We start from the raw sequence: 13307 nt of genomic DNA on the forward strand, positions 1-13307 counted from the left end.
AGTCTGGAGGGCCAGAATTGGCTTCCAGGCTTGAGGTTCTCCAGCCCCACTTTACAGTTTTACAGCGCCACATTTGTGAGCAGGGCTTATGCATAGCATTTTGCTGCCTGAGGCAGAAGAGCAAATTACACCACCTCAAATCAAGGTAGATAAAGCCCTTGTTATCTTGGCACCTGAGGAAGGAAAGCCACTCCCCAAAAGGAAATGTACAATAGGAATGCAATAAACAAATTAACAATTTGCTGCTCTTAAATGACACTCAAAATAGACAGAGGTGGCTGCATCACCCTGCCAACCATAACTATGAGCTGTTTTTCATTAAAGTTGGACTTCCTCTGCCTCTATGGTTTTAGCAGGAACATGGCAATTAACAAACCAAAAAACACAAATATATTAGCCTTTCGGGCCAGTGAGGATTTTTTATTTTACTTTTAGTACATCTATATGCGCAGAGCATTTTACATTAAGGGGGGGGGGATGCACACAATAGAACACAATGGAACAAACTGAAAATAAAATAAATTTGAACATGAAAAGAAAAACACCAGTGTTTGCATTGTATCTGCTTCTGAGTTCAGATCAATTTAGGTTTCATTGCAGCTATTTGGAACCTACGGTCTATTTTTATGTTGTTTTTTGCGTAAACAGTTGAAGCTAGTATAAAATGATTTGTACTGTGTTTCATAATGGTGAAAACATTGTTAGCATGTGGGGAAAACAGTAATTTGCAACTCACCAGATGAAGTTTGATGTATATCAAGCCCAACTTGACCGATGCTGGGAAGTAGTAACCCTCTGAAGCCAAAATTCTATTGGGGAGGGTTTCTGTGAGTAAAATAGTACAAATGCACCTCATGCAACCTCTGTTACATTACCACACATAAATGCTAAAGAATGTACAATTTCTGTTATCCAAAACCTCTAATTATTCACTATGTATCCACCCTCAGTCGCATGCCACTCCATATCATTCTGTGGAGGCTTTTCATTCAAACCTGGGCCTACTTTACAATGCCCTTGAGAGTACACAGGTGTAAAGCCATTACCAAAGGCCCTGCATGATGTCACAAGGAATTCTGCTCCGTCTGTTAGACTCTGGCCCTTTCCTAAACCTACTCTGCACTTCCAGTCCAGCAGCAGCCATCTCTTTCGTGGCCAGGTGCACACACACAGTCCGCTGCTACGTGCATGGAAATCTGTGGATGGGAGTGTTGCTAATCAAACACTGTCATTAAAAATAGACCAGAGAGTGTCTCCCGCCTGCAGCCAGATGAGAAATCAGGAAAGGGAGAAGCTACTATATGGAGAAGCTCCCTTATGTCCCTGCTTCTCTGCAGCTTTGATAGTCGACATGGCTGTTTTGGTCTGCTGCTGTAAGGAAAGAGTCCCTGGTTTTCTTGGCTTTGTGGAGAAATGCTGTCATAAGAATATTTCATCTTAATTATACAGTGGTACCTCGGGTTAAGTACTTAATTCGTTCCGGAGGTCCATTCTTAACCTGAAACTGTTCTTAACCCGAAGCACCACTTTAGCTAATGGGGCCTCCCGCTGCCGCTGCCCCACCGGAGCACAATTTCTGTTGTCATCCTGAAGCAAAGTTCCTAACCCGAGGTACTATTTCTGGGTTAGCGGAGACTGTAACCTGAAGCGTATGTAACCCGAGGTACCACTGTATAGCCCAGTGGAGCGTTATCCATTGCAACTTCCTTTTCTAGATAACACGTTCATGTAACAGATAAATTCAATGCAACCCTACCTCCTTCCCCAAAGTTTTCAACAGCGTAATTCTGAACACACAGTTCAGGGTTTGCTGCTGTAGGTCAATGCTGGTTTGAAATTGAATTTGATGGGTCTCCAATTTGCAGGTTCTATGCAGCCAAATCTGGGCGGGGGTGGAAGTGCCGCTATTACTCATCTGCTTGAGATGCAGTGTAATTGTAAATATTCCTACTAAAATGCACCAAAAAATTAAAATGGCATGAGATAGAACTCCTATGGTATTTGGCCATTATGGTATAGTGTTCTGGGTGTAGTAGTGTTGCAGCTCTGACCAAAATCCAGAGGCACTGAATTATATATTCAAGGGCCTATTCACACATTACATTTTTATATACTGACCATTACAGTAATTTAGAACAAAAACAAAACAAAAAACGCCAGTCTAAAACAAAGTGGTATTCACTGATGCTGGTTTTAAAAACAATTGTGCAAGCTCCTAAACGTGACTTTTAAATAACACTGTGGTTTAATATATAATAATAATAATAGTGCTTATGAAAATGTGTCCCATTTGAGAGGGATTCAAAAACATTAAATTTTCCTCACACCACCCTGGTGAGGTAGGTAGAGAAGCATTGCAATTAATTCAGTGTTTGCTAACCGAGGAAAGGGCGCAGAACCCAGGTCTTCCATTGATGCAAGCCACTACAGTTCCTTTAACTTCAAAGGCATGAATGAAGCTTTCCTGAAGTGGTACTGCAGTCACAGTAATCAATGAGCAGAAGCAGCCTTCCCCATGCCTAACAAGTGCAAATGTTGGTACAAATCTGCACATTCCCATTCCCATTGCAATATTCAAGCCCCATCAAACCAGCTAGATGTGTCTTCTCATGCTCCAGGGAACACAGAAGTCATTGTGTACAACTAGAGAAGGGCTGGGCAATGTCACAATGTCTGCAGTAAGGCTGGAACTAGATAGAGGCGAACTAGAGCCCAAGCCAACAACAGCAATAAAAGCCAGCTTTGGAGATTTCAGGCAATGAAGATTAGATCTGATCATTCTAGAGATTAGATCACCCTAGATCTGAGCACACTTTTCACATTGTGCCTTTCCACAAGGGAGATAATTCTCTTTCTCCTTAGATGCCAGCGGTCACTTTACAAATGGCCATGATGCCCAGGACACATAACCACTTAAGAGCCCAACAGCGCTCATATAAATGGCAGGAGGAGTGATGAAAGAGGAGAGAAGCCTGCTTCTTTCCTGAGGGTTTAAAAATATATACATTTTTTAGGCATGATTTCTTTAGCTGTCATGCACCCACCACCTCACATTCACTTCCTAACCTACCAATAACAGTAAAAACAGATCTTAAGCTGAGAGATTTGTGTCTCCAGGATGAGGTTATATACGTTCAGATGGGGGAAAGCATCTATGATGCTGAAGAGTCTCAGCTCTGCCTGTTCTAATCGTTTTGTTGATGAGGAAGGGGAAGCATGCCTGGAAGTAGTTTCCTGCACAGCCTAAACACAGGACAAGCAATGTCTGGTGCACAGCGCACAAACACACACATTCCTTTCCTCACCTACCCAACCCACCCTTTTGAACATACAGGATTCAATCCAAAAGGGTGCTTTGCAAGCAGAAACAAGTTTGTGGAATGTTAATTTCTGACAATTGAATCGTAAGACAAAAAGGTGTTAGTGAGCGACTGTTTTTACACCAGATTTCTCCTTGAATCCCAAGTCCAAGACTGTCATTAAATCGTAATCTTGGGGGAAAGGCTTCAAATTCCATCAACTAAATAGAGCTTGGGGAGTTTTGCCTGAGAACTTTTTTCTCATGTTTATTTCAACTCCACAACAAGTAAACAAGAGAAATGGCTGAATGGCCAGAAATGATTGCCTACCTCATCTTAAACTCCTAACAGTCTGATATACTAAAACAGGCAAGCTATGCATAATAATATCTGTAAAGATGCAAGAAGCTAATCTGCCTCAAAGGAGGTTGGGAACCATAGAGAGGGTTCTGGACATAGAGTAATGCACAAAAACAAATCTTTTATTGAGGATTGCTTTCTTCTAAAAAAATACTTTAAAAATAAAAAGGTAACTAACTCTTTTACCCAAGAGCAACTGACAAGCACATTTATCAAGACTGCCTGTACTTTTAAGAGAGCCATGATAACACTACTGCCGAATTAAATTGCCACAATCTGAAAATGGATGGTGGTAATGCTTCTCATTAAATTGGTTCTTCCCTAATGACCAGGGTGCAAACAAAGCACTATCTTGCTCACTTTCTCCACAGTATCCCTCCATGATACAAACAAAATGAAAACACAAACAAGAAACAATCAAGGAAACATATATCTGTGCACAAAAGAGAAAGTGTAATTGTACAATACTCAGAGCCAACCCATTTGAACTCACCATCTGCTAGCAGCAAATTGCTTTTCTGAACTCTGTTCAGAGAAGAAGAAATAATACTATTTGGTGAAGAAGAAATAATACTATATTCCAAAGAATTTTAAAATAATGTGATTTTGGTGCCACTCTGCCTTAATATAGGCAGCCCCCACGACAGCGGGAGATCGTTGGCAAAGGAAACACAAGGGTGACATCCTTGCAAATTCCCCCCAAGGACGGGAGGAATGGGCTTCACTCGCAGTTTGTCTCAGTACCTGGCTCTCGCTCCAGCATGGAATGTGGGAGACAGGGAGGCGCTGAGTGCAAAAACACTTCACCTGGCGAAAACCCTCCTATGCTGCCATTAAGAAGCACAGGTTCTCCTGTTAATTGGAGCTTAATTGAACTAAAGTACAGCCACATCCTAGAAGAGATGAGATTGTAAACTGCGGAACAAACCAACTGCAAGGACTTTGAGGTTTGAACTTGAGATAAGGTTTCATTTGGTGCAAAAGACGGGGGAGGGGAGCCTACGGCTTCTTTATTTAAAGTTTTCTTCTCTACATTTATGATTCGGCAACCCTCCTCTGAATGTTAGTTCAAATTATATTTGTATAAGCAAGTATAGAAGAAATAGGATTATAAATATGGAATATAACATCAAACGGAACTGTGTGTGTAAAAAAAGGAAAAAGGGAGGGAAGCTCTATTTTGCAAAAGGTTTATGATGGATGGTTAGATCTGACTCTTCCCCATCCTTTATTATTTACGAAGTAAGCTGAATAACGCTAAGAGAACTTGGAATTTAATTTAATTAGAAGTATATCTTCAGCTGGAAGGAAGGATGAAAGGAGTCTGTGAACTGCCAAGGATCTGATAAGGTTCTTTACTGAGTCATCTGCAGTTCGACAGACCACTCTTCTTCCCAGGTTGAGAAGAAAAATGGTGACAACAGTTTATTTACTGAGACAAAGTGACTGCTGCAGCTGTTGTTAAAGTTCTGGATGCAAAACAACAAAGCGCGGGACGAAGCGATGCGGAAATTTCTGGAACAACAATGGGATATCAGCTCTGCCCAAGGCATGACGGATAACAGCAATAATTGGGGGAAAGAAAGACATCTTACAAGGACAAGAAGAAACAACATAGACATGATTGCCACAGAAGAGCAAGGATATAGTTTGAGTTCCTCACTTGCAGTTTTATAAATCATTTAATGTGTCGACACAGATAGGTCACTAATATTGCAGTTGTTGTAGAAGGGATTATTATTATGACAGGAATGCAATTGAAACTAAGATGATTTTGGAACGCAGAAATAAAGAAAACCATCAAACCATCAAATCTAGCACGCGGGGGGCCACATTAACTAAATTACATAATTCAGTATTTGAATGATTGGTATGAATAATTGTATTATAAATCAGTATTGTTATAATGAGGCTGTTATTGGACTGTGATTGAAAACTAATAAAAACTTCTTACTTTTTAAAAAAAAATAATGTTTTAGTGATCTTCCTGCATCCCTCCCTACCCTGCAAAACAGCACATGTTAATATATCTTCCAAACTAGATTTTGCAAAGTAGGGGAAAGTTTGCAAAAAGTGCAGGCACAGAATTGCAGGTCACACCCTGCGATTCTCTAGGGCAGCAGGTTCATGGTGGGGCTAGAAGTTAAGCAGGCTGAATGAATGAAGATGCCAACTGATTAAATCCCCTTACTGCTCTTTCACCCTAACCAGACACAATTTTCCTCATGAAGAAAATGCTGATAATATTATGCAACAGCATTAAAGGCAAGAGATTATACCTCCTGTGTTTTTTTAAACCAGATCTTTCTTTCAAGACCACCAGAGCTTCTCATTACCACTGCCCAAGTTTCCCCAAGTGTTTTGATGTTGGTTTTTTGGATCACTCCCTTTTTTCTGCCCTCTCAGGGCTCCTGGTGCCTTTTGACAGCAACACAACAGGCAAAAATTCAACAGATAGTAAAGTCACAGGAGTTATAACATCACAAAAAATATAATTCTGCTCCTAGACATATCCTTTCTCTAATTAAAAGTTCGGTACATTTTTTAATATTCTGCATATATTTTTTAATTTAATGAAATATAATGCATTGCAAATGCCTGTCTAGACTTATAGCAGATTGTAGGAAATATTAGGAGAAGCTTAATGGTAAGAGCTGCTTAAGAATGGAACAATCTAGCTTGGGAGGAGTATTTAAGTATCCAGAATCTGAATAGCCATCTGTCAGTGACACTGTAATTGTGCCCTGCCCTGTAGATCCTGCAATCAGTGGTGTCCAAACTTTTTTCAAAGAGAGCCAGATTTGATGAAGTGACGGGCCAACCAAAGGGCCAACCAAAGTTGTTGAGGGTTTTTTTTAGGATTTTACCCCAGGAAATAAACTGCCACAGGGGATTAAACCGGCCAGCGGGCTGAATTAGGCCCCCGAAGCGGACTTTGGACATGTGATCTCCAGTGCCTCCTCTAGCTCTAGGACTCAAGAGCAGCTGTTTCCGATAAGAATACATTTAAGTTTTCTGCACATATCGTTCTGTATCCCATTTTAATGTAGCATACCTAAAAATGCTATCCATGTTTTCCTGTTTTACCATTATTTCTTCCCAGGCTTGCTTTCTTTTCTTTTTTTCTTTTTAACCAATGCTTCAAGGAATGTAAACAATCATAAATACAAACAGAAAACAAATTCTTTCTGATTGTGGTCTTAACAGCAGCAGGACATTCCTAAAGACCGGAGGCAGTATTTATATATACACAGTGACTATTTAAAGCCAACATGTGTGTACAGTGGTACCTCTGGTTACAAACTTAATTTGTTCCAGAGGTCCGTTCTTAACCTGAAACTGTTTTTAACCTGAGGTACCACTTTAGCTAATGGGGCCTTCTGCTGCCACCGCACCTTTACCTCATCCTGAGGTAAAGTTCTTAACCCGAGGTACTACTTGTGGGATAGCGGAGTCTAACCTGAAGCATCTGTAACCTGAGGTCTTTGTAACCTGAAGTACCACTGTATATATATGGCATACACACACATCTATATTGTAGATAGCTATCTATCACAAGGATCCTTTCTGGCTGCCATTTCAGATTGTGAAGAGGAGGTGGTGGAGGCACTTTTCAAGGCCTGTGAAATTGTGGTGTCCTGAAATGAAAAGAAAAAAAGAGGCCATCTGTTCTATTCTGGTTCTTCTCTAAACAAAAGACACCCATCAAAGTGAAGTTAAGGGTGTCTGGCTGCTCTAAGGGGAGGAAAAGCCTCTTCACCAGTGAATGCAAGGAAAGCGACGGGTATGAAATCTGCTTAGCGTCTGGATAAAGAAGCGGATGGCGCTAGCCAGCGAACAGCCAAGGGGCTTTTGACAATGACTTTAAGGCTCATTGGTTGCCCATTTACAATGAGCACCCTGAAAAGTCCTCAGCCTGAATAGAATGGAATGGAAAGAGGCTGAGGACTTTCCAGCCATACCTTGTCTCAAGAGCCTTCCTCACAGGGCCGCTCCACCAGTTAGCCACTCTGAGACTTCTGCCTCAGGTGGCAAAATGCGAAGGGTGAGGGAATTGTGCACTCTTGCCCACCTGCCCACCCTCCTCCTTTGTCCGCTTGAAGTGCCCCTGCCACTCGGTTGCTTCAGCAAAATGCTCAGTGCTGCTCCTCCAGTGTTGCCCATGCTAGAATGCCTCACTCTGCGGAAGCTGCCTTCCTTAGATCAAGGCATTCAAGATGAGGTGGTTTGGGGGATTGTCAGCCCAAGACATTTTGTCTCTTGAGGCAAAATAGAAAATGGTGCCTCCCGTCTCCTCTGCCACCCACAACCCCCGCCGCCTCAGGTGACAGGAGGTGGCCCAGAGAAGCATGGGTGCACTGAAGGCAGCAGGAAAAACTAAAGGAGGCTGGAGAGGCGGCAGCAGTGGCCCCCCTCCTCCCAGGCGGCAGCCACAGACAAGAAGTGCAGGAGGCAGCAGGTGGCATGCTCCCTGGGGGCCTCCCAGCTGTTCCCAGCTTGCCACCTGAGGTGACTGCCTCACTGAGGCTGATGGGCAGGCTAGCCCTGCTGCAGCTCCTTTGCCACAGCAGATATTGTCTAAAGCTTAAAAGTAGTACACTGCTCAAGTCTGAAACTGGATGCTGCAACAAAGCAGTAGTGGTGTGGGCCCTTTTCAAAGGCACCTTTCCCACAATGCCTCACTCTGGAAAGACCCTGTGTTCCTTGGGGTCCTTCATAAGAATGTAGCAGCACATGGGGCAGGAGCAAAGCAGAGTGTTAACACTCAGAATCTTCTTTCTTGCCTCTGTGGTTTCAGAGCCAGTCTGAAACAAGCCGCTGTCTCTCGAGTCCTGTCGATTAAGGCTACAGAGGATCGCTGTTGCTCATACTGCTAAGAGGAATTCTTTTCACATTATGTCTTCCATTTGTTACTTCTGGAAGTCTCCACATACTATGCCATGCCCACTTGGATAGCTCAACCGGTAGAACAAGAGTCTCTTAACATCAGGGTTGTGGGTTTGGGCCTTACGTTGGGCAAAAAGATTCCTGTATTGCAGGGGGTTGGACTAGATGACCCTTGTGGTCCCTTCCAACTCTATGACTCTAAGTTACCGTATTTTTTGCTCTATAAGACTCACTTTTTCCGTCCCAAAAAGTAAGGGGAAATGTGTGTGCGTCTTATGGAGCAAATACAGGCTGCGCAGCTATCCCAGAAGCCAGAACAGCAAGAGGGATTGCTGCTTTCACTGTGCAGCGATCCCTCTTGCTGTTCTGGCTTCTGAGATTCAGAATATTATTTTTTCTTGTTTTCCTCCTCCAAAAAGTAGGTGCGTCTTATGGTCTGGTGCGTCTTATAGAGCAAAAAATACAGTACATAAAATAAGCATGGTGCTGAATTGAAGAGAGGCATAGTGGATTCCAGACGACCAACAGATAGAGCTCAAGACAGCATCTCGTCGTGGAGAATGCATCAGACTCAAACTGCCTACCCAGATGTTTTATTCACGCATGTGGCGTAAACTTCTCCTTGTTTCATTCATAAAAGCAATTCCTGCATTTGGTCAGAATACTCATTCACATTTCAAATGCTCTCCTCCTCTTTCATATCTGCCTTAACAATAACTAGCTGTTCACATAAATAGCACAAGGGAAGCCAAAATTCATAGGCCATATATGAAAAAGTTAATTCAAACTGTGTGCCTTACCAGGCTCAGACAGCAGAACCCCAATTCCAAATGGAAAACAATTGGTCAGCCGAGTAATCCTCCTTGGGTCAGGTACGTCATCATCATCATCCTCCCATGAACAGAGTTACGGTTTTATAATATGTACAACATTGCAAAGTAGCCTCCCGATGAAACTTGCCCCAACATGCTGCCCTAAAACAAAATATTCCACGTGTTAGCCTGCATCCACACATAAAACTTAATCAACTAAATCCTGGATGTAATCAGCGCAGGGTGCAATCCAACAGCTGGCATACAGCCAGCATTCAGTTGGCTGAGGTGCCATAAGTAGCAGCCCAGCTGCCATTCTGCTCCCTGGGAGGGTCGTCCAGAGGGCAGGACTCTCTCCACTGGGGCTCTGCAGGTGTAACTGCCCTGCCAGCATTGTTTTGCTGCTTTTGCTTCTGCTTCTGGGCTGAAAAGTGGGGATTCTGTGGGTATGTTGATTCATGGGACCCCAAACCCCCTGTGTACATTTCTGGTCACCTCACCTCACCTGAGTCCTGAAGAAGGTTCAGAAAGGGGCAACCAAAAGGATCAAAGAGTTGGAGCAACTCCTCTGTAAGGAAAGGATGCAACATTTGGGGCTTTTTAGGCGAATAAGGGAGTGGTGGGGGAGACACATGATAAAGGTGTATAAGATTACGCAACATATGGTGAACGTGGCATTCTTTGGGAGAAGCCACAATGGTTTCAGTGCTATAAGACCAACAATACTTTTGTAACACAGAGTTTCCTCCACTGATTGGATGTTGCCAGAACTGACTATTACAGAAAGTCACACGAGCAGCTTCTACCTTAATGACTGAGCCAGTAGCAAACAATTCAACATGTTGGAAGTATCCCTGGGGAAAGGTAGGTACTTTGTAATAATTATTACTTTGTAATAATAATGCTTGTAATAAGGAAATGCCCGTTACAAGATGTCAGCCACAGGAGCAGAGGAAGAGGCCTCATCCTGAGTCAGACCAGTTTGCCCATCCAGCTCAGCATTGTCTGCATCAACAAGGAGCAGCAGCTCTCTCCAGGGTTTCAAACAAGGGTCCTTCCCAGCCCCACCTGAAGACGTGTCAGGGATTAAGCCTGATACCACAGAGCTATGGCCCTTTCTCCAGCAATTGTAGGAATTGAAGTGCCCGACACAGTGAGATTATGGGAATTGAGAGAGCACCCCAGAGCTAGACTCTGAGGAACAGCATACGCTGTGGTTCATTTCTGACAGAATGTCTGTGTGGAAGTCTTATCTTGAGATATTAACCGGGTGTAGGTGTGTGCGATCTATCTCGAATATGTGGTGCACCTCTGGCAAGATGCCACTGTTTAAGAATGACTAAGGATGCTCTTTTCATAGTTTTTTTTAAAAAAACAACAACAACACAGATAAGCAAAGTAAGGGGAAAGGTACTTATCTGAACAGGTAATTTTGCAAGCAAGGGCAGAATTCTACTGAAAGAACACAGTAGAGGGAACCTAAAGGAATACTGTATGTTCTAACTGTAAAGACTCAAAGTAAATCAACACTTAAGCTCCCGGGAAAGGCAGCTGAGAGGCTGCAAACCTCCCTCTTCACAGGAGAAAAGGAAATGGGCCAGGAAAAAGAATATAGGTAAGAACCCAGCAGGGCTTTGAAAGTGGTGGCTCCTTTGACACAGATTCTCCCTCCTCCAACCTCTGCAGGATTGCTCTACCCATGACCTCCACTTACTAGCTTGTACGAAGAAAAATACATTGCGGTCAGTAAGTATGATGTTTCCCTCAAAGTCCCCAACAAATAATTAGGTGGGCACACACAACCAGGGGTCTTCACACCAATCGCTGCAGTGCAGGCCAAGCTAACCCATTTTGCAACTTGACACCGAAACAAAACAGCAAGGAAGCTGCTGGCACATAACTTTTCCCCACTGCACTTCCCTGCCAATTGGATCTACAGTGACTCAGTGCTGTCCAGTGAAGATGGATGAGAGGAGAGTGGCGCATTGATTAGTCTCTCAGCACTTTGGTGATAGGCTGTACCTCTCGGCAAGACCCGCAACTGCAGCTGTTGGTCTGAAGGCACCTGCAGATTCTACAGTCCTGGTGACAGTTGGTGGGAAAGTAACACAATTCTTATTGTGCAACATGTACACGGAAACAGGCACATTACACATGCGCAAATACACGGAAGCCCATTGGCTTAGTTTCAAATAAATATTGTTCCCTGATAGTCCACTGTATAGAAACAATGACTTGCTAATGCCTGTCAGGGATCCGCCACACAGCGCTTGTTCACAGTGACCAGACCACCTGCATGTGCAGGATATAACCCTGCCGATTCTTCCTCTTTCAATACATGGGATTTTGTCTGGACTCTGGAGTGGAGGCTGGGAGGAGAAGCTGGCTCCACGCATCGTCACTAATCCAAGTCTTTCCTCCCAGACCCGTCGTGTAGCTATGACAGCAGGTCTGATGAGCCGGTGGTTTCCTTGGCCAAAATATTCAGCCAACGAAGCAGCTGGTGAGTTAGATTTTGAGAGCGCTCACAATGTTCTCCTGTTTGGTGCTCTAATCTGAGATTATGCAAGCTAGAAATTGCTAGAAAAACTGACAAACCATATACCGTTAACTGCGTTTCACACGCACATGTACAGCAATCTTTTCATTTCCCGTGTTCCCGCCCACCCACCCATCCACCCAAGCCTGAGAAAACTGTTGCATTTTGTTGTTGCTTTTAAGCCTGCAGAACAACATGGGCCCTGCAGGATTCACATTCAGAAGAAAGGCTTTGAATGGCCCATAAATAAAATGGTTGTAACGAATCTGGACGTCAGACTGGTTTCTCCCAGGGGCAGCCCAAGCTTTACGACCGACATGAACTCCCACAAAGTGCTCCCATGTCCTGTTGTAGCGTTTGGGCCCTGGGGGTTCCTTGTGTAGACACACAATTGTTTCACAGTTGTACTGTAATGCACGCAAAACGGGGCTTGGTCAGGCAGCACCAAGGGTCATTTTCACATGACTTTTGCACATTCAGAGTGTTGAAGGCAAAGCTCTTAAACGCCAGTGCACTGCCTACCCTTTCCTTCTTTTGAAACGTCGTCCTGAAACGAATCTTCTCCTTCTGGAATGTTCAGCCTCAGCCTCAGTATTATACAAACACAATGAAGTAGTTAGAGAGGCCCTCCCTCCCATGAAACTTCCAAGATGCAGAGAGAGAGAGAGAGAGAGAGAGAGAGAGAGAGAGAGGAAAAGGTCAGATAGTTGGTTCTGTGTGAACTAAACTTCCAGTGTGGCTTCTAGGCTCCGGCAAACTGGACTAGAGAAGAGCCAGCTAAACACTAAAGATAATGCTTCGATGAAGCAAGATCTGCAATCACCGGTTCACCTAGAGTCAAAACTCTCCTCCGGGATGAATTGCAGTTACAGCACTCCCAGCAGAGTTTGAGCGCCTACAGGCACCCCCGTCTACTTCCTCTTCCTGAAGATGTCTTCCTCCCTGCTTTCCACCGCAGAAAGTGCAATGAGCATCTGAGCTGCATAGTACGTGGCCATGATGATGACCCGCGAGTAGGGCACAGGGAAGCAGAACTTGTTGACGGCGATGGTCAGGTCGGACACCATGAAGAGCACCGAGCCAATGCAAGCCGAGAGCTTGGTCCAAGTCCACAGGTCGTTGCACAGCTGCACGCCGGCCATGGCCCGCCAGCCCATGAAGCCAATCAAGGCAGTGTAGACGGCTACTAGGTAGGTGAAGGGGCCCGAGAGGTAGGAGTACAGGAAAGTGTAGGAGAAACTGGACACCAAAGTCATCACCAGGCCAGCTTTCAGATCTAGAGGCTTCATCCCAAATGCGGAAGAATACAAGATGTGCGTGATGGCAAACATCAGCAAACCTACAGAAAGGGAGAGAGAGACAAAATGTGAAGGAATGTCAACACTGGCATACATGGAGACAAGCAACGGA

The 13307-nt window shown here is 44.0% G+C and overlaps 1 protein-coding gene across 4 annotated transcripts in view; it reads right to left on the reverse strand.

Annotated features, from left to right (window-relative positions):
* Positions 1-391: 391 nt before the first annotated feature.
* Positions 392-13307, reverse strand: part of TMEM86A (transmembrane protein 86A) — a 42140-nt gene continuing 29224 nt past the window's right edge. Inside the window, exons 3-5 of one of the 4 annotated variants that reach the window (XM_083426100.1) lie at positions 12420-13236; positions 9347-9520; positions 392-7297 (exon numbers count right to left, since the gene is read on the reverse strand). In XM_083426100.1, the coding sequence (XP_083282226.1) occupies positions 12809-13236 (428 nt within the window). In that variant the 3' untranslated portion in view covers positions 392-7297; positions 9347-9520; positions 12420-12808. Of the gene's footprint in view, positions 8492-9346; positions 13237-13307 lie in introns of all 4 variants that reach the window. The other 3 variants (XM_083426099.1, XM_083426098.1, XM_083426097.1) reach the window with 3 other exon arrangements.

Source organism: Podarcis tiliguerta, assembly GCF_965153285.1.
Source record: "Podarcis tiliguerta genome assembly, chromosome: 1".
Taxonomy (NCBI): Eukaryota; Metazoa; Chordata; class Lepidosauria; order Squamata; family Lacertidae; genus Podarcis; species Podarcis tiliguerta.